Genomic DNA, 22,456 nt, shown 5'->3' with positions numbered 1-22,456 from the left:
TTAAAATGACAAAAAAGAAAAGGAGAATGGAAAAAGTGTTGTGGATAAAAGAATACTGCTGAGCTTTGGAAAGTGGAAAAGAAATGAAAAATGATTGAGAACAAAAGACACAACAAATCAAACAAAATTTGGCAAAATTATAAAGAACATTCACAGAGGAAAATATAATAAACGCTAAAGAAAAAATACAAAAATATGCTGATGACTTGCAAAGCGCCCTTGGTTCTGCACTCTCGTTCACCCTGCTTCCATGATCGTATCTCTCCCGACATCTAACATCACAATAACGCAGTGTATCTTTATGCAAGCCTGTACCTGTTACCGTGAACATGGGAGGCACAAAACGCGAAGCTGTAGTGCAACAGCGTCGGGTCAATCATGTGCCCGGCATCTGCCCTCTCCAGTAGGTCGCCAAGATAACACAGATGTCTATGGCATCCTCTCACCCCGTTCCGAGCGCAGTACTCATCCAGAACAAACACCTGACCTGGGCTAAACCATCCCTACAATAAAAAAAAAGGTAGAAAGTTTGAAAGGAAACATTTCTTTTTATTATCACTGCTGAAAACAGTTGTGCTGCTAAACATTCTGTGGAAACCATGTTGAATTTAGTTGCTTTACATTTAGGTCAGCATTTAAAAAAAAAGCACTTACCAGACATGCAAAGTTGTCATTTAGCCTGTGGTCCAACGTGAGCCTCTGCACCATCTCGAACAACGAGGCATGATCAAAGCTACATGGGTTAGCTGAGATAAACTCATCCATGCCGTGCTTCTGTGCTCTGTCAGCATCTGTTCCAGCCAATCATGGGAGAGGAAGGGAGAGGGGGTGGGTTCAAGGAAGAGGATATTAGCAAACAGCAAGTAGAATGATTTGTTCTCCTCTCACCACAAAAAACTAAACACCTAGAATGAGCCCTCTATGGCAAATCAAGGACATTGAGCTTTCACATTGTCAACTTGCAGCAAAAGTCAAGCAGAGTTCAATCGGACCTAGCAAATGTGGAACTGAGTGATAACTCTCAGCTCACATTCATTCTGGACGTGCATGCATGAGCTGATCAGGGCCTGGTCTCTTCCTGTTCTCTCAATCAAAAGCTTTTGTAAGTAAAAGGCCACCGATGGCCTTGAGGAAGTGGCGTAATTCCAAATGTAGTTTCTTTCACATGAATACAATAGATTCTGCCATTCGCAATTGATTAATGTCACTCATTTTAAGAGAGAAGATGGATTGTGTGCTCTTAAAAGTGCAAATGCCGAAAAAAGAAATTAGGGGAGATATGTTTGCCATTTTTTATATATTATAATTAACTAACCAGGAATTTTCTTATGTAATTTAATAGTACAACAGCATCAACTAAGTCTCTAAGATAAAATTTAAAGGCCCCATGAAATGGCCTGACAAGCAGAGTTTTCTGATTCAGTTGATTTGACAAAAATATGTGTGGGTCAGCATGAGTCATGAATATTTTTGCTCTGTTTTCCTTTAAAAGAAAAAAAATACTGTTAAAAGTGATTTGATTTTTTTTGGTAAATATTTACTAGCATATACACTACCGTTCAAAAGTTTGTGTTTAAAAATAAAATAAAAAATGAAGTCTCTTATGCTAATCAAAGCTGCATTTATTTGATCAAAAAACAGTTCAAACACTGTGAAATATGATTACAATTTAAAATAACTATTTTCTAATTTAATATATTTAAAATTTTAATTTATTCCTGTGACACAAAGGTCTTCAGTGTCACATGATCCTTCAGAAATCATTCTAATATGCTGTTTTGCTGCTCAAGAAACACTTCTTACTATTATTCATATTGAAAACAGTTGTGCTGCTTAATATTTTAGTTGAAACCATGATACATTTTTTCTTCAGGATTCTTTGATGAATAGAAAGTTCCAAAGAACAACATTTATCTAAAAATCCCTTCACTGACACTTTAGATCCATTTAATGCATCATTTATGAATAAACTTTAAAAAAATTAAGCAAATTAATAAAACCTCAATGACCACAAACTTTTGGTAGTGTAGATGTCCTCAATGCTAATAGACATGGCATAAAAACCAAAAAAAAAAAAAAAAGTTTTTATTTTATTTTATTTTTTCCATGGGTTCTTTAATATGCTTTTTGTTATAGGCTAAATGTAAACAAAATCAGCTAAACAGTCTATGCAGTTTTTTAAGTTCTATGCACGTGCTTGAGAAAAAATAAAAAAATCCTAAAAAATAAACTGACCCCCTGATGACTTACTTTATTAGCAACAGAATAATAGAATCTAAATCTGTGCAGTGATGAGGTGCTCTAATGAGAGAAAATGTGAGGAAAGAATGTGCATCGTGTTACACCAATGATTAAGGTGTGTGTCTAGAATAGATAACAACAATAACCATGTGAATGTGTGAATACATGGCTAAAAATAAAGTGCAAAAACAAATAAATACTATCCAGATCTGCTTAATTAGAGGAACTTGGATAAAGTTATGTTATTCTTTGGCCAAGTAAAGCATTGCTACAATTATAGAGACGTAGACTAAAAGAGAGGACAAAAAAAAGAAAGAATAGAGGCACAGGAAAAGACACGGGATTGTAGGAATGAAGAACTCAGTGAGGAAATGAGCTAGGATAGACAACAGACAAACTGAGAAAAAGTTCAACATCAGAATGAATGGCAAAGAAGCCTTATGACTGAGCAACTCAGGATAATAAAGAAATGAGAAAAAGAAAGTGTAAAACTGCATAACAGACTATATGAGCTATATGAACCGTGGAATTAAAGGGAATAAATAAGCAAATGTGTCCTAATTACAGGGTAAACCTACAGGATTAAAGGATGTGCCTTATTCATTTGCATTTTTATATTTCATAATTATACATTAATTAAAATAATGTACTTCCACATTCCACAGTTTTAAATCGGCTTGTGCAAAAACCGCTGTGCTGCATTCAAATAAGACTAGGACTTATGGGGATACTAATAAACTAGGAACCATTTCCTACCCTGTTATTAATAATATTTTACTACTATAAAATAACTCCTGATGCTTTTTTAATGGTTATATATGATATTTAATTGAAAATGGATGTCTTTTACATGCAGGAAAACAGTGAGACACTCCACTGTGCTTTCCAATGTCATGCAAGAAAAAAAAGTAACATTTTCCGCTTGCCTATCTTTTAGCATTCTGCATTTTTCTCTTAGCATTTGCAAGTTGACAATACTGGAGAAATTTTCAGTGTTTTCATAAGGGTTGCTGAGCACACTGACTAGCAAGCCACTTCAGTGGCGTGCCAACAGGCTAGCATTACTGTTCTAGTGCAGATACACGGCTTTAACGGGGAGCCAACAGAGTCTAAAAAGTAATTAATTCATTCTCTGTGAAAAAAAATGGAGAATAATCAAAAAGGAAGAACATTAACTTGTCTTTCCATCAGCATCTGAATGGATAACATGACATCAAAATGCTCACCTACTCAAGCAGTATAAGGGCAAACACACACAGGTGCAAATAATGAACTATATCTTTGCTAAGTTCTACATTGGGTTTAGGGACTACTTCAAAGAGGCCCATTTCCTCCGGACGAAAGATAATTAGGAGTATTTCTTGGTGAGGAGGGACGGCAGTGCCTGCTCCTTCACATTGGCATTCAGAATACTCCACTTACATATTTGCCAACTCTTGTAAAGCTCAAGTTCAAAAATAAAGAAATCAGTTGAAAGGCAACTGAACCCTCGAGAGTAAAGTCCAAGTGGTCAAACATGTACAGTGCTTCACTGCTGCTGTTACTGTAGACAGAATTGATGGTCAAACTTAGGAATGGCCAAATTTGACTTAGTCAGTCATCCCAAAGATTCTCAGAATTGTCCCATAAGAATGAAATGCCACCAAAACAAGTCAAACCCCATCTTTTACTTTACTCTGAGGGGTCTTGTGATGCTAGTGATGTTTATGTAGAGAAGGCAATTATGCAAATAAATCATAAACCATATTAACTTAGCTAAATAATAAGTACAAACGCACTAATTTACATGCAACCTAAACTGGCAAGAATAATGAAAGTTTGTAGTTTTAGCCATCATCAAAAAAAAAAAAAAGTTCAACTGAAAAGTAAAATAATCTACTTAGGTCTAAAGCATGAGGAGTGAGATTTGAAAGGAGGAGAAAAAGAACGAGAGAAAAAGGATAAAGAGAGCACGTTGCATAGGTCAGATAATGGTTTTATGATTATCTGACTGGTGCTAGCTAACAGGTTAGCACTTACCCTTGAGTCCAGCTAGAAGACAGCAGGGTAAGAAGGGACAAACCAGAATAACATAAAGACTAGCAACAAGGCTGAAGGAAAAAAGCAGACACGAAAACCCTGACTCCACTACAGCTGCAGGACTAAAGAAGGGTACAAGCAAAGCATGAACGAAGAAAAAACACAACGTAAAATACAACAACCTGTACCGACATGATAGTGCAGTTTGAACTGGTGGGTGGTCAGATCGAGTAGTGAAAGAAAGAAAGACAGTAAGAAAGACAGTAAGAAAGAAAGAAAGAAAGAAAGGACTATATTTCGGTGTATTACGTTGTGCTCTGCTGCAGCTGATTTTGACAGGATTCTCACAGGATACAATCTAGATCAGACTCAACTATCACTGAAACGAATACTAACACTGTACTGGCAAATACACTTACCTTCAGACATACAGTATATTTGAATGTTGGTCAAATGTGTATTTGATGCCAGTATCAGTTTCTAAATTGATTCTATGAAGGTACTGAATCCGGTAAAAACAAATGAGCAATTCCGGTGAGGAAAAGAAAGTAATTTCTATTCTCAGAACAAACATAAAACGAACAAAACAGAACTATATAAAGGCTATTAGCACGTTTAAACTTTTATTAATTTGTTATTAAGAACAGACATGCCAACTAGTTACTGACCTGATGCAGACTAATATACACATAGCTAAAGCGGATTGATATCGTCTTGGTCTGGAGTTTGAAAATAAGCGGGGCAGTCTGAAATCTGCCCCAATGGCTCTCAATTAAATCGCGCTACACTTCCATTTTTCCTCACAGATTTACATTGGAAAACTGTGGGGTGCTGTAGAGCTGGGGAGGGCTTAGGCACCTGCTGCCCAGCTTAGTATACATGCCTGCCAAAGCCATACACTAATATATCCTACGACTTAAAATAGTCTAGAAAATCCGAAAATATATTGTTACAGAATGCTGAACACATTTACAATTTATTATTGATTCAGTTTATAGAGTTCTATGTTTTGGATAAATATTTTGGTGGGTCTAGCCGTTAGACGTGGGCTGTCATGAGGTGCATATAAGGCGCGTGAAGCATCTCGCAGTGTACTTGTGTATCGATTTTTTTAGCGTCCCTCGTGACTTACCGATGTGGTGTTAGTTATATATGTGCCCTGAGCCTGCTTTGCCGAATGGCTTAACTCTAGTGGCCTATGACTATGTGTGCCTGAGCCAAAAGGCTCAAACATATCCAATTAGAATGTGCATTATGTGTGGCTTTAACAAATGAAATACACGTTGCAGGCTAATAGAAACCCCACACAACCACCTGAGCAAATAGTATGATGATTTAGCATCATTTGATTATAGTCATTGTCAAAACCCTCTATACTCCTATTTGTAAATGTGGAGGTCATTTGGACAACGGATGAATAACGGAGCATGACTCTAACACGCGTTCAGCTGAACCCAGCCCGAAACACACACGGCCACGGGTAAATGAAAACATCAGCCCTGGAAAAAGTGTTGTTGGAAGTTGAGCAAATAAAGTTAGCCTTTCTAAAAGCGCACTGCACTGCTAAGGCAAATGCTACACAAGTATGTGAAGGTTAAGCACGCAAGCTCATTGGCTATAGATAACGATGTGATTACGAGCAGGTTAAGTTAAAGGGCCTATTAGCCTGCGCCATCAAGAGTTCCATGACAGAATTTTGTATTTAACAAAGTGAACCTTATTGTAAAGTGTTCCCAAAACTCCACGGGGGATCCATTTCCCTTTTAATATTACCTTAATCATTGTATGTTATTATGATACATGTACTCTGTATTCAAGCAGAGTAATTAATGCATATTTAATATATTTATGTATAAATACAAACTGTTGCCAGAACCTTCATAGTATTCCAGAATCTGTGAAAACCTTCTGCAGCAAAGGAATGTTTGCTCGTGGATGTGTGTACAGCATGTTATATTCCACTACTCTGTGCCATTCAAGACCACCTGGGGTGTGTTAAGGTGGAGTGTGAAACATTTACACAGTGTAATAATGTTTCAGAGGGGAGAGGGTCTGTCTTATAGTGAGAAAATTGAATGGCATCTGAACTTGTGAGGGAATCATCTGACCACAAGAAACATTCACAAACAAGACAAATAAATCAATGGAAAAACAACACAGAACCTCTACCTTTAGATTTTGTATGAGGTTAAAACGTTAGCTATATTTTATTGAACTTATTTTAACAGTGTGTAAATTCTGTTAAGAGACATTTTGTGATATAAGACATTGCTATGGACAGATGCTGAAGTAGATGCACACCAAAAGACAAGGTTCTGAATAGCAGGATCTATTATTATTTAGATGCTTCAAAGGGACTTGATATTAGTGTGAAGTATTTTTTTTTTAAACTTTCACAGGTGTTTCAATTGTTGGTGAGAACATTTGTGGCAGAATCGTAATGCAACGAAAGGTGCCATTTACGTCTTAAAGGGACAGTACACCCAAAAATGATAATTCATTATTTACTGATTCTCATGTCATTCCAAACCCCTAGAACGTTCTTTCTTCTGTGGAAAACAAATGAACAGGGTTCAAGCTTAATTTCCAAATCTTCTGAAGCCATATAATAGCTTTGTGTGAGAAACTGACCAAAATGTATGTGTTCTGCAGAAGAAAGAGGTTTTTTTTATATAACATGAGGGTGAGTAAAAGGTGTCATCATTTTCATTTTTTGGTTGATAATATCCTTATAGAAAAAAGTAAGGCCTATTTTAAACTGACCAATTGAAATAATTTAAACTATTGTAAATTGGCTGAATAACACGCAGATGTTAAAGCTAATCAGGAGTGCGTGCGGGCAGAAACAAAGACATGGACATTGAAATAAACACATTGCTCCACTATACACACTCGCTCTTACCTTTTCCTGCTACTTGTGCAGTGTGCTGAGAGTGCAAGGTGACATCACTATGACATTATGAGTTACTAACTCAACCTGACAACAACCTGAATTCATCTATTAATTATTATTCACTTTGTGACATGTTGTCCATAAGTGGTTGAGGGCATGGGGCTCTAACCTAAATAAAAGAGTGGTTTATAAAAGATGGTGATTAATTTAATTTACTCGCCATCTCAGCTTCAGTCAATTTTTGTCCTGATTGATATTGTAATGAAATGCTTTACTGGTATGTTTACTTACAGAACTGAGAGATGGGGGCGTCCATCTGTGCCGCAGCTCCGCTCTTAGAATTCAGTTTCTGGACCTGGGTGGGCGGGACGGGTTTGTGTGATTGGCCAGTAGCTCGATACATGGCCTGCACCCATAGGATGCGGTCCTGCTCATCATCACTGGCAAAGATCACAGTGTCACCCTCCTTCACTGCATTGAAAAAAGCCCGGCCTCCATCCAGACCTGCACACACACACAAAAAAAAGAGGTAAAATTCAGGTAGACATTGGAGGATACACTTAAAATGCACTTTTGCTGCACTATACACAACATTTCAAATAGCATCTGCAAAGAAATTATTCTAGACTCTTTCTCAGAATTGGCTTCACTTTTCTGAGGCTTTTTTTGCGATTCCTTTTAACCAATTGCACCCAAGATGGATGTATGAAGTTAGTTCCCCTTAAGTACGCAGTTGTCTCGGCGGAGTTAACAAAGATGTAGTTTATTACAATAACAATGGACACTAACGTTTTGACAACCAGAAAGTGATAATAGTTCCATAAAGGAGTGGTACATAAGAGTAATCTGTGAATGTGAGAGTTTTACCTGGCTGTGGGTCAGTGTAGTCCACAGTATAGCCATCTAACTGCAGCAGCTCCTGCGGTTCTGACTTCTTCTCTCGATAGCTGCACATGGCAAACGTATACTGACTTACCTTTAGCAGAAGAGAAACAAATAGTATTAAAATACTTGGCATTAGGTTCTCAGGTTAAATCACTGTCATATGCACTACCTAAAATTGTACATGGTTCATCAAGACACATGGAATTACAAAGTCAAACTATTCTTCACTCAAAATTGTATGTATAAAAGATATACCTGGACCAGGACAAAGAAGCGCTTTTTCCAGCGTTTCCAAACATTTTTGCCAACAGCCCATAAATACCTGATGGAATAATCACAGGCTTCATCAGTATTTTACTTTATTAATTTAACTCATACACCACCGTTCAAATGTGTGTGGTCAATAAAAAAAATAAAATAATACTTTTATTCAACAAGGATGCATTAAATTGATCAAAAATTATATTAAAGACATTTCTAAAATAATTTATTTATAATAAAAAGATTTCTATTTCAAATTTTGAACTTTCTGTTCATTAGAGAATCCTGAAAAAAGTATTAGTTTCCACAGAAACATTAAAATATGTTACAATAGAAAACAGTTATTTTAAATTGCAATAATGTCACAATATTACTGGTTTACTGTATTTTTGATCAAATATATGCAGCCTTGGTGAGCATAACACACTTCTTTCAAAAACATTTAAAAAAATCTTACCGACCCCAAACTTTTGACAGAAGTGTACATACTTTTTCATTTAACCATGAAACAAAAGATGATATGTGTGGATTTTACTGTTTTAGAATGTAATCTCCATATGAACAGAAGACTTTTACAGAGAAGTATTTCTGTACCCACAAAATCCCTTACCCACAAGCCTTCATGTTCTGAGGCTTGTCCATGCGGACGGCAAGTTTGATCTTCAGATCTTGATCAGGGCAAGCCTTGGTCACAGTCATCTTGTGGAGTTCTGCCTGCTTTGGGCTGTTTGGAGTTGGGTGAAGAACCACCTAATCATTCAAAATTAGAGAACCATGATTATTAGTCCATATGATCACAATTCAGACCAGACTGAGCAACCACTGACTGAGAGACAAAGCTATCACCATTAAAAACAGCGCACCCAAAATGAAAATTCAGTCATTATTTACTTACCCAAATGTCTTTCCGAACCCATATGACCTTCTTTCAGGATAGAATGACAGAACTTTCATTTTTGGGTGAATTATCCCTTTAACATGTAATCCTATAGCCAGTGCCTGCCCTAGAAACGCTAAGACATTTTCACACATGAAGCATTCAGTAAACGGATAAACAGGTTGTGTGGGTGTGGGAAAATATCCCTGAGTCTGGGTGTGAGCTGATAATGACATATTACTTTGCCAGTCAGCGCTTTTAGTGAAATTCTCAACATTCAATTCATTTTGGCTCATGCCTCTGTGCACTGAGAGTTGGGATGTGCGGCTCTTCTCTTGGCACCTTATCAGAGAAGAGCCAGTTTCTCTCTATTCTCTCCTGTGCTTTTTTTATTTGCTCTCTTCTCTCTCTCTGATAAGTTGGCTCAATCTATTTCTTAGCTAGAGTTGAATGCTTAGAGATGCCTGCCTACCTCAGTCTTGATGAAGACACATTTATCAACCACGTACCAAACATCCGGCATCAGTCAAGAGCAAAAGCCAGGTTAACAATTTCATAATTAGAGGACCTCTGAGTCCTTGAATGTAGACTGCTTTTTAAATTCCAATTCACGATTTCTTATTAAGGTTATATTATGGCCAATTGCAATTCAAATTTGAATTAAAAAATGCTCACCAAGGCCGCACTGATTTGATGAAAAAAAAAAATACATAAAAACAGAAATATTGTGAAATATCATTAAAATTAAAACTAACCCTAACCCTTTTTTCTTTTTAAATATATTTTAAAATGTGAGAATTAATTAATAATTTATGTCTGTGACAGCAAAGCTGAATTTTCAGTAGCCATTACTCTGAATAGAAATACTTTTAAACATTATTAATATCTTTAATGTCACTTTTGATCAATTTAACGTGCCCTTAATAAATAAACATACATTTTTTCATAAAAGAAACAAATATTCCTGTCTCAAATTTTTTAACCATAGTAAATGTCCCTATTATGTTTAAAGGGATAGTTCACTTTGAAATAAATTTTTGATATGTTTTAGCTTACCTCAAGGGCATCCAAGATGTAGGTGTCTTTGTTTCCGCAGTAGTTTCAATTTTGATATTTTTAGGTCAAACCGTTCTTGTCTGTCAGTCATATAATGCAGGTCGATGGTCACTGGCTCAAAACACAAGCACAGAGTCCAAATTAAAACAATTCCCCACGTCCAAATGAAACAATTCCCCATCATAAGTACACATTGATGGCCTAAGACACGAAACGAGCGGTTTGTGTGAGAAAACGAACAGTATTTATATCGTTGTTATCTCTTGAAAACAGCACACGTCCAAATGATCTGACGGCGCGGGCGGGTATAGATATATACATAGATGTCGCCTTGGCTACGGTTTCGTTCCAATGAACTGCAGTAGCCAAGGCGACATCTATGTATATATCTATACCCGCCCGCGCCGTCAGATCATTTGGACGTGTGCTGTTTTCAAGAGATAACAACGATATAAATACTGTTCGTTTTCTCACACAAACCGCTCGTTTCGTGTCTTAGGCCATCAATGTGTACTTATGATGGGGAATTGTTTCATTTGGACGATGGGGAATTGTTTTAATTTGGACTCTGTGCTTGTGTTTTGAGCCAGTGACCATAGACCTGCATTATATGACTGACAGACAAGAACGGTTTGACCTAAAAATATCAAAATTGAAACTACTGCGGAAACAAAGACACCTACATCTTGGATGCCCTTGAGGTAAGCTAAAACATATCAAAAATTAATTTCAAAGTGAACTATCCCTTTAATAACATAGCTTTTTATTATTAATTGTATGTAGAAAAGCATGCCATTTCCCAGAATGCTATAATTTACTCAATATATTATATAAAGAGTTAGGGTTAGTTTTAAGAGTTTTGATGCCATTGTTAACAGTTTTGATCTTATTATGGCATAAACATGCATAATTAGCCAAAATCAGTTGTCATTTGGTTCATTATTTATTTTATTAAAACAATTCGACTTCTGGAGGGGCGTGGTAAATTCAATTCAAATCCTAACTCAGGAAGCCTGTTTCGTTCTTTGAGAATATAACCCATGTAAGAAAAACAAATATTCACTGTAGAAACAGAGCGGTGGTTCAACTTTAAAAGCCAAACTTCTCGTTTCTTTTACAGGGATTTTCAAGACTGGAGATTCACAGGCATCAATTACGCAAAAGGAGGATTACAAAGTAAGACATCACTTCTACAACTCCACCATAACAACCTCAAACAAACTCCAAAAAAACTCAACAGAATGACAGATGTCCAAAGCCACCAGAAAAAAAAAGAAGGATTGAGTGTTACCCGGCCCAGCTCCTTGTCCTCCAGGGCCAGAACCCCTGTGCTCTCTGTGAAGAGCTTCACTTTGACCGCTGGCAGAGGGTGTGTGGTGGTGAAGTCTCCTTGGGTTCCCCAACTGAGAACACACATACACACAAACACCATTCATGTCTTTGATGGTAGGCTTCTATGTACTTTATCCACTCATTTTTATCCATCTCACACACAAAACACACAGAAAAACACAAAAAAAGCACAGCCACCAAGTGTTATACTTCCAGGGGCTCTGGAATGTATGGCTTTCTCCAGGTATATTAGATCTCCTTGACACTCGGCCACTCTTTATTACTTTATCACTGCGTAACTGCCGAGCACAGAGACATCTCGCAAACCTTGTTTTCATTGTATTACTTTGATCAGGGAGGAAAACAATCTCTGCAGTCCTATTCGGCTACACGGCAGGGCTGATGAAATAGTTTGCCAACAAATCATTTGATAAGGTCGTAAAAATCTAATACTGAATGTCAAGTGCATGAGAGACAGACCAGTGGGTAAAGAGTATCATCTGACGTTTTCTGCATAACGCATTCAGCCGAGGATATTCTCTGGTGATTACTGGTACGAGATTCTCCCACACAACAGACAAGTCTGACATTTGGAAAATAATAAATAAATGAAAAACCTAAAGAAGATCTTGAGAGTTCACATTCGCAGTCCACCATTATTTACTCTTTCTCAAACCATTCATTATCTGAGTCCAATGGCGTGTGGCAGACCTCGAGGCAAAGTTCTCTTTGCAGTTGTTTGGCTGACTTACAGATCATTTAATGTTTTAAGTTTATTTTGATTTGATTTACACACAGTTCCCCTTATAAGTCCAGTTATTGATGTCATAAGTTGTAATTGCAGCAGAATGCTGTTCAGCCAAGAGGTCTGTAAATGTAAATCTTATACAAGAATGTGGACAGATGTTTTAGAAGCATAGTTTTATTATTCTAATATTCTTAAACAGTTGTCTAGCTGATTATTAGAAAAAAGTTTACTGCAGTTGAGCATTTCAAACTTGTCTTAACTGCCTTCTGTACTAAAACAAGTTGACTTTACTTGAAGAAAAGTTGGAAAACGATTGCACAGATCTTTAAGCCTCCACAGCTTAAAATGGAAGATTAAATCCATATTGAGAAGTAAGAAAGTATTTAGAATATTTGCAGTACACATTCTGACAATGTTAAATTAAATTAATATTAAATTAATTCTAATTAAAATTTAATTAATTCTAGAGTGTAACTGAATCTGGAATATTAAACTAACCTGATATTTATTAATTTACCAATTTACTCAGGAAAAGTTTGCTTTCTTTGCTTTTTAGTTGATTACTCAACTTCGAATTTCTCATTAGGATAATAAAAAATAAATAAAACACAAATATGATGTGTAATTTTTGCTTAGTTTGGTTGAATTGGATCATCAAAGGTCAGCAGCAAAGACATTGGTTAATAAAGTAAGATTAAATACATACAATATATTTGTGTTATTTAACATTTAATTATTGCAGGTTTGCATTTCCCTGTTTCATTCATTTTGAGGATTTCAGATTTTTTTTGTGCAAGTGAGATGAGTATGCTCACATTTTGCCGTCAATAATTGGGAACTTGCATATGAGATATTTTGATGCAAATTTAAAAGTAGTGATTAGTTACAAAAAGTAATCTGATTACATAATAACTCGCATTACTTGTAATGGATTACCCCCCCAACACAGTCCCTTAGTATCTCAATGAGACTAGAGATTGTGCATCCATATAAAACTTTATCTGCTAGTGTCACTGACTTAGATCTCATATTTCATCATATTATTTTTAAGATTGATTATTTTTCATCCAAATTTTTCTAAGTAAGCACTGCCTCCTTTGCTTCCTTTAAGAAAACCCCCCTGCTATAATCTCTCGACGCTCCCCCCACTAATCCATATGCATGTAGTGTAAAGCCGTCATAAAGGGAGAAATATTATAACTCGTGCATGTATGAGAGATCACACTGTAGCAGGGCTCACACCATGCTTTATATGATCAGTATTGATATTATAAATAATAAATGGACACAATCTCAGAACAATATGACGCAACAGTATAGAAACGTTCACCTAGGAAAACACGGATACACTCTCTCTTGCACACACACACACACACACGGTGAGTGGTAAAGTTGGCCTAGTAAAACCGGAACACGTGACATGATCTGCTGCCGTGGAAACAGGCTGCACGTTTCAGAGGCAGCAGTCAAGTGAGACAGAAAGAAAAAGGGGGAGAGAAAAAGAAATGAAAAATAGGGCAAAAAGGGAAAGCTAGTGCAGGAGGGGAAAAAAACCTGCTATGTGTGTGGTGGGAAGTGTGATTTATCACTTAGAGAAGTGACAAATGCAGACTGAACGATGGGAAAACACAATCGTCAATCTGCTTGATGACCACCAGGGGGCGATAATCATGTAACGGCTGAGCGGTCGAGGATGGATAGAGACCAACAGCAATCAGCAAAAACATAATTTGCATGTGAAAATATGAGCTTTAGGGAAAATTTGTTGGCCAAATGTTTGCCACTATATTTTTCTAAGGGCCTACAAGGGATATTAAATGTTTCATAATAAAAGGGAAGAATTCACTAAGATTGATTGTACTCGCTGATCATTTTCACATTCTGTCTGCATTGTTGTAGCACCAGATTCACAAAAAAGACCTATGTAAATTACTGAAGGTAATGGAGCAATACATCCAAAAAATGTACTCTCTGCAGACAGTAACAGCCCAGTGTTAGATATAAATATTGTGAATTAGGCCCAAGCTACAATTTATATAAATAGAGGGTGAACCTAATTTATTGTATATAGAAAAAAGAGACTTGTTAGCACTGAAAATAATTACAAAGATTAATTTAAATACACTGGAGCTCTATATCACTGAATTTAGCACCTGGTTGACCATGCAAGATTGCAGATGCTCAGTCAATAAGCAGCAGGTTTCTGCATAGATAAAACACAAATAATAGTGAACTCTTATGTTAATGAACGAAACATGTTTAGTTTCTGGGCAAGTGTTTGTATGGCTTCCATGGATACGGATGGGTTAGCATTCTAACAGTGCTAACGGCGTGTCAGGGAGGTTGCTGACACTGCACAAGGCCATGCATGACTGAACCGTGTGTATGTGTGAGATCGCCTTTGGGACAACGTAAGACAGGTTTATTCTTAAACAGCTGACTGAATAACATTTTCTGAGCACTTCTGAATGTCAAATTTCCCTTTCTCTTCGATTCTGCCTCGTTCGCTCTCCTCGATCTCCTCCTCCTCTTAATCTCTCTCCTTCAGCATGTCTGTTTGATGTGACACATTCTTGTGTGTCCATTAGCGCTGTTATGCTTTGCCAAAATGAGCCAATTCTCTCCGTTTCCAACCGCCAGTGACAGCATGAATACATGAATATAGACAGAGTTCTATGACTCAGAATCATAAGGCTTTTATAAGAGCTAAGTGCTTTACAGTTGAAAGAAGGAGAGAGAGAGTGAGAAGCAAAATTTAAGTTACGAAAAGAGGAAAAGAATGGAACAGAATCGTGGATACAGAATAAAAGAGGAGCAGGGGAGCTCTGATATGGGAAGAAAAATAGAGCTGGGAGATATACTGAATATTCATGATAAATTTATAATTTTGCTGTTCATGTAAAATGAAACATTGTGAATGTTTTAATAGCATCTTTCATTTGAACTTCAGAAGCAAAAAAGTTCAATTTGTGATTAATTTAGTGAATAAATGAAATCAAATGAATCTGTATTAATATATCAACTGCAAACTGATTCATTTGCACTTAAAAAGTCTCTGCATGGTATTAGTCATATGATAAAAAAATGGTGAACTATAATTGTAAAATATATGTAAGTATACTGTTTAAATATGTATTGGTGCAAATTAAATAAATGAATAAATAAATTCTTCCTTATGATCAAATAGTGAAAAAATGTATACTGAATATTTGTAAAATATATTGAGATATTTTTTTGCCTTATTTCCCAGCCTTGTAAGGAAAGGATGGAACGGAGAAAGGGATAAAACGGGGGGGAAGAAAATGTCCTAGAAGACGATGCTTCGTTGTAGGGTTTCCTCCCTATAAGGGGAAAGAAGGTGACCTTGTATATGAAACAGATTTTATTCCCGTCAAAGGCGTGCTAAACGGTGCGTGCGGGTGTGTGTTAAGTTCTCACTTGCGCACACAAAAGTGAAGGTTGTTGTGTGTGATGACAGAATTAAAATGCTAATTCTCACGTGACGTCATTATTCTTCGGCAGTGCCGGAGTCTTTCTCTCTCTCTCTCTCTCTCTTTCCCTCTCCCCCCTCCGCTGGGATGCGCACTCCTAATCAGTTTCTCCACAGCTGATTACTTTTCTGAGGGGACATGGAGGCTGTGTCTTGTATTCCTGATTCTTTCTCACTCTCTCTCTCGCTCTACCAGGCTCCCTCTTGCTCTTTAGCTCGTTATAAATTGGCATCTGATCCAATGATGGAACGTAGGGCCCAAAAATAGCACCACATCATGTGCTCATCCCTTGAGTAACTGCCTCTGGCCAAATAAGAGACTTCTAGTTGGAGGACACAACACCTGAAACTGCACTGCCATTAGAAAACTGTCCCATATTATGGATTTAATGAAATCTGTAGAGCATATGATTAAAATGTAGCTTATTAATAATTAATAAGCTAACGCCGTCGAACTTGATCCCCAGATATCGGCCCTAGACACTGAGAGACTCATATCTGCATTCATTTACACATATTTTAAAGGCAATTATAACAATACACACTACTGTTCAAAAGTTTGGGGTCAGTAAGGTTAAAAAAGATGTAGTAAGGGTGCATTAAATTGATCAAAAGTGACAGTAAAGATATTTATAATGTCAAAAAAGTTCTATTCATTAAAAATCTTGAAAAATAATCATGGTTTCCACAAAAATATTTTTTTTAAGTAGTTTTTTAAACATTGATATTTCTTGAGCAGTAAATCAGCATATTAGAATGATTTCTGGATGATCATGTGACACTGAAGATTACACTTTTCCATCACAGGAATAAATTACATTTTAAAACGTATTCAATTAGAAAACAGTTATGCTTAATTGTAATAATATTTCACAATATTACAGTTTTTACTGTATTTTTGGTCAAATAAATGCAGCCATGGCGAGCATAAGAGACTTCTTTCAAAACATAAAAAAATCTTGCCGGCCCCAATCTTTTGAAAGAGCAGTGTATATGTTAATTATGATCATGAAAATTGTTTGATTCTTGACATTAATGGCCTACGTTGGTTTGGATGCTTCAGCCTGGTCAGTTTGTAGCTTCTCTCCACCCTCCACCTCCATCGTGCAGTACACGATGCGGTTGGGAGCCAGCGACTTCAATCCCTGAACTTCCATAATCACCACCTACACAGAAGGAACATTTGGTTTTATTTCATATGCAGGTATGTGTTGTAATACTCACATAAGCAGTTCCCTTGGCTGCTGTCGTTTACCATGCTGTTAGCCAATCAGGATCCAGCTCAATCTTTTGACCACATTATAAATGTTTATTATCACTCAACTTTCTTGCTCTTGACACTCATTGAATAAGCACTGTTTACGTCTGGACCGAAAATCAATCCACACACACCCAGAGCACCTATAAAATTTGCCAGCTCGTAGCTCCTCAAAACAAAATAGACTCCAAAGACACAAGCCAGGCTATCAAATACATAAAACACTGCTCTGTCAGCCTCTGTGACTACTAAAGCCATGCCAAGTTATAATCAACTGCCCTGAAAATGAGCTAGCTCAAGGTAGTATAATTATAGCAAAACCTCAGACTTGAGAGGGGAGATTTCTCAGAGGCATTCAATATCCTCAGGAATCATTAATCAAAAATGCTGTATAACCTTTTTCTAATATGCTGCAGCCCATTCTGTCTATAATTTATTCAATAGGAAAGGCTGGAAATTCAGTAAAGGTTAAAATCTCACAGACGCATGTGTTAAACTAACGCTGCAGCTGCTAATGTTGCTAAATTTATCATTACCTCTCATTTAAATTCTCTATCAAAACTAAGGGGTGTTCATTCATTCGAAATGATGAGAGGCAAACCCTTAAACTCCAAAAAGATATATATGATCAGTGGTAGTAAGCGCAACATGATATTTAATGCAAAAAAAATGCAATTTGTTTTCGACTATATAACACAGGCTACTGACTACTTAAATTAATGTTTAAATCAGCACATTTCAATGGTTCAAAGGATAAAACGACAGCTAAACCCTTAAAAAAATACTTGTTAATGTTTGTAATTTCTATTCCACTAGCACCAAAAATGCTTAATGTTTCCCAAACGGGCTTCTCAAACACTTCTGCCACCTCTTCTGCATTGGTTATATGTTTTACACTTAATGGTTAATTGTGTGCGAAACATCAAGACTGTCTAAGTAAGGCGAAATGCCACAAACCTTCACCAAAGAAAGGTATGGAAACCTTGAGCAGGGCCACCACCAAAAATCACTCTTTTTCCCCTGGGCCCGATGAAAAGGCACACTATACTGAACCCCGGCCTTGAGCACAAAACTAATACACTGCCTGTAGGCTAGAACAGTTCTTACCTCAAGTGTGAAAGACAGGACAACATCAGACTTGGACAGCTGGTTTTCATCTTCCTGCCCCATATCAATGATGGAGGTGTTGTGTCCCCTCTTTAGCTTCTGCAGTTTGAACTCTCCTCCCTTTGAAACCGGCATACTCTCCAGGTTAGCCATCAGCTGGTTGACTGAGCTTTTCAGCTCCTCTATGTACATAGCCTCCATCTCCTTCGACACAAACTTGGGGAATTTGCCAGCCTGAAGTTTTGAATAACAAAAAAAAATTAATAATTGTTATTAACTTTATTTTAAATTATCACTGGTGTTAACACTATTAAAAACTTAAAAATATATATTTTATACATTTTATAAAAATATTAAAAAGATATAGAAAAGTACTTTCAAGCTCAAAGCTTAGAGGAAGAGGTTATTCAAATAGTTTACATGGTGATTTTCCTATCATATTTGACAAAGTATTTAAAGTTATTTTTATGTCATTGATGGGGAAAAAAATGTATCACAAAAAAAAAAAAAAAAACCTTAATGGTATAATGTTATGATTTTAGTCTGACCAGTGTGTGTGTGTGTGTGTGTGTGTGTGTGTGTGTGTTCGAGATATTATTTATGACTTTATTTAATGAGAAATTGTTACTGGGGTTATAATAAAATATACTGTATATACTGTATATATATATATTTTAAAAAAGCATAACAAAATGACTAAAACTTTACATTGAAAACGTCTTGGTTACTGATGTAACCCTCAGGGAACGGAGACGTTGTGTCGACTGCCAAATGGGGTCTCACTTGGGAGTCCCAATCACCTCTGAGTTTCAGAAAAACGGCCAATGGAATTGGCAAGTGAAACCTGCATGCTGAGCCCCTCCCCCGTACATACGGGCATATAAGATGGCGGCAAGCATCCACTCATTCAGGGTTATGCTGAAGAGCTGAGACGGTGTCCCGGCCATTCAGCTGGAAATTCAGGGTTGTGGGGGGGGGGACATAACGACTTTTCATCAGGGTATGAGAGTTACATTAGTAACCTAGACGTTCCCTTATCTGCCACTACAGCGTTATGTCGACTGACAAATGGGGTCCCTATGGAAAATGCTACAACCACTGAACTATGTATGAGGCAAACAGGTCTAGTCGAAGGTAAATCCCGGTTTAAATTATGAATTGAATGTGGGTACATAAACTGAATTGAGTTGCAGTGGAACGGATGGCAGTTCTGTTTACAGCACCTCCAGAGCATCTCTGTCCACGTGTTAGTGATCAAATGATGAGACTTACCCGGGCAATCTGATCAGCCATCTGCAGACGCCCATCCAGTTCTCTCCTGATCTGAGCTGCTTGCTCGTCCAGATTATCCAACTGCAACCACATACACACAAAGTTACATTGGTTACCATCAGCCCTCACAACTCAACACACTAATACCAACCAATACATCTCCAGAAGGCAGTTATTTAAGTTAATTAGTTCTGATCCACGTAAAAGCTTCCCTGCACCCCATATGTGACATAACTGGGGTCACCAGGGGTCACACTCTGAAAAGATAAATGGTCACACATTCTGAAAACAGAAATGCAAGATTTGAGGGTTTTTAGGTTTTATGTCAAGTTTAGGCTTACAAGAACGTGTGAAAGTGGATAAGCTCAAAAAGTTTTAGACTCCATCTACACCTTTATTGTCCACTTGTGATCAGATTGAAGAAAACATGGTTTAATACCAGGTATAAACAGGGCCTGAGTGAAAAGTTGTCCCGCCCTCACGCCGGTAAACATCATAGAAGAGAAGAGATGTCACTGCAATAGGTAGAGGAAGTCATTTTGATAAAAGCACATGATTTACAAAAAAATTATTATGATGTGCACAGACATATCATTTATAATATTCTATGTTCCATAAAATAATAAGAATTGTCCATTTTGATTTCATGGTGACTTTCAGTGATTAAAGGAAAAAATTGCATTTATTTTCATTTCTATAAATACAATTCTAGTTCATTTAATTTAAATTAAAGTTATTTTATGTTGTTACGTTAAGTTACTTCTGTTAATTTGATTAAAATAAGAGATGAATAACAAAATTAGTTCAATTAATTAAAATAACTAAATTAATTAAAATAATTTGAAGTCATATTTTTCATTTTTACCAACTAACATGTCAAAATGTACATATTTTTTATTTTTTCGTGCCTGAATTTCCACAGAATTCTGCAACCCACACATAGCATCAATAAAACATCTAATATATTCCATCTGTAACCAATTTTTCCACTGCTTGTATATACAGCCTCTCATACATAAATACATGGCCATGAATCATTTTGTAAAGCATAAACTATATCACATCCACAAGGACCCCGGGAAAGATGGAGAACCCCTATGGAGGAAAATCTGATGTGATGGAATAGGAAATAATCTCTTCACCCCTGATAACTCTGTTGCATGTGTGTGGGTGTGCGATCGTGTCACTGTCTGTTTGTGTGTTATGACATCTGAAGCCTCCCCATCCAAAGCCATCACATCCTGTCTTTGTCACTCTCCTGCTCCTGTCCACACAGAATCCAGGGGCGACAGCACCACGGCAACCCTTGCCATGGCGACAGTCAGTCTGGAGTGGGAAACCTTGTCACATGGGGCAGAGTTGAGTCCTCGTCCCCAGAGCCCTGTCTATCTTCTGCCCTGCTCTCCAGGGGCTGTGTTCTAATTAAGCATGGCTCAGCAAATACGGGAACCCTCTTGTGTGCGCATTTGTGCTAGCGCAGCCCCCAGAACAGAATGAAAGATGGCATTGCGATGCCAATGAAAAGAGAAAGTATATTTCCAGTTTTACAGCGCAGAATTCTCAGCCGCATTGTGTTCGACTAAAAGCTTTTGTTTAAATTATTGATCAGAAGTCCTTTGGTCTTCAAAAGTCTCTCTCACATGGGGTTTTTTTAAGCTAAAAATACCAGAATGAACTTTAATGGCACACTGAGAGCACTACAATGACCTAATGACCAGTTTCATGATCGCATTGTTCCCCGGGCTGCTCGGGTCAGAGCCTCTGCTCTCAGTTTATGCTAAATGACTATCTCTCTATAGTTCTTGAGCATTTTATGCACGTAGCTAACAAATAAGCCGTTATAAATAATTTACAGGAGACATCTGCAAACACAGCTGAAATGCTGGTCAGGAAATCACCTGGTAGATCCAAGTACAAACCAGCTCAATTTCCTTATTTATTCTGCATGCTATTGTTCTGTTTGGAGGTAAATGCCTCTTTCATCAAAAAGCTTGGCCTTAATAATAGATGGCAAACAAAACATTGAGGTTGGGTGTCTGTATAGAGGTCAGCATTAGCCTATTTCCCTCAGTTCTTCATTTAACAGCTGTAGCTCTGGTGTTGTAGTCTGTTTAACACTAAAACATTTCACATCAAAGCATATTAAGGCAACAAGCCATGGGAAGTCATGTATTATATTGATTTTACACCGATAAAGGGGTAATGTTAAAGCAGTCAACCATAACCTTGCTACAATCACTGTAATGCACAGCCGTAAGTGGATTATTACTCTTATAAAGCAGCATAAAATGCATTCTTATTTGGTTAGTTTGTACCCTTTAATTCAAAAGACACTGAATCCCTGTTGGTGTTACATACAGCACCCACCCATCCAACACAACAGGCACAAGGTTCGAACGGCAATGTTCGCTTCAGTGCTGTGATCTGATGGAGTTAGACGGCATCTCAGCAGAGGGAGCTCCCAACAGCTGTTACCCCGATTCCTTGATCCTCACCGAAAGGCAAGCGCAACTCAGAGACTCACTGCATCAATAATGCATTCACACATTTAGATTTGCTGATGGCAGACTGTGTTCTCAGCCTCGCTCGTTTCTTCCACCTCTCTCTCTTTCTCACCGTTTTCTGCTGTCACCACATTCCTTCATGGCATCTCTCTCAACCACCTCTCCACCTGCCTTGATTCTCTCTCTTCCCTTCAAGGTTCCTCTGCTGCGTGTGGGAGAGTGACATCTGTGACATTGTGTGAAGTAATAGGGCAGACAGCACAAGATTGAGTCATGTGACTAAACCCTACAGCATGACCTTCGGCTGTCCACTGATATATTCGAAAGACTGAACATCTTGGCTACTATTATTGATCTACTGGTCAGTCTGGCAGATAGGAAGTGACAAGAGGTTTTGTGTGAGTGTGTGTGTGTGTGTGTGTGGTGGGGGGGTAGATTAGAAAACATGTTGCAGTGGTCAGCAAAAGCAGGGTATTAAGACAGGCAATAGAACACACCAAAAAAGGAAGAAAA

General features: G+C 37.4%; 1 protein-coding gene across 2 annotated transcripts in view; it reads right to left on the bottom strand.

Moving 5' to 3' along the window:
• The window catches only part of cadpsb (Ca2+-dependent activator protein for secretion b), a 77,831-nt gene that overhangs the window by 22,409 nt on the left and 32,966 nt on the right, over nucleotides 1-22,456 (bottom strand). For both annotated transcript variants that reach the window (XM_084427050.1, XM_084427051.1), the window contains exons 4-13: nucleotides 19,440-19,520; nucleotides 18,168-18,401; nucleotides 16,847-16,968; nucleotides 11,524-11,635; nucleotides 8,910-9,049; nucleotides 8,294-8,360; nucleotides 8,021-8,129; nucleotides 7,445-7,657; nucleotides 655-791; nucleotides 316-503 (exon numbers count right to left, since the gene is read on the bottom strand). In XM_084427050.1, coding sequence (XP_084283176.1) covers nucleotides 316-503; nucleotides 655-791; nucleotides 7,445-7,657; nucleotides 8,021-8,129; nucleotides 8,294-8,360; nucleotides 8,910-9,049; nucleotides 11,524-11,635; nucleotides 16,847-16,968; nucleotides 18,168-18,401; nucleotides 19,440-19,520 — 1,403 coding nt within the window. The remainder of the gene's footprint in view (nucleotides 1-315; nucleotides 504-654; nucleotides 792-7,444; nucleotides 7,658-8,020; nucleotides 8,130-8,293; nucleotides 8,361-8,909; nucleotides 9,050-11,523; nucleotides 11,636-16,846; nucleotides 16,969-18,167; nucleotides 18,402-19,439; nucleotides 19,521-22,456) is intronic.

Source organism: Rutilus rutilus, assembly GCF_951802725.1.
Source record: "Rutilus rutilus genome assembly, chromosome: 12".
Taxonomy (NCBI): Eukaryota; Metazoa; Chordata; class Actinopteri; order Cypriniformes; family Leuciscidae; genus Rutilus; species Rutilus rutilus.
The sequence above is the reverse complement of the archived record's forward strand: the minus strand, read 5'-3'. Positions and strand labels throughout refer to the sequence as shown.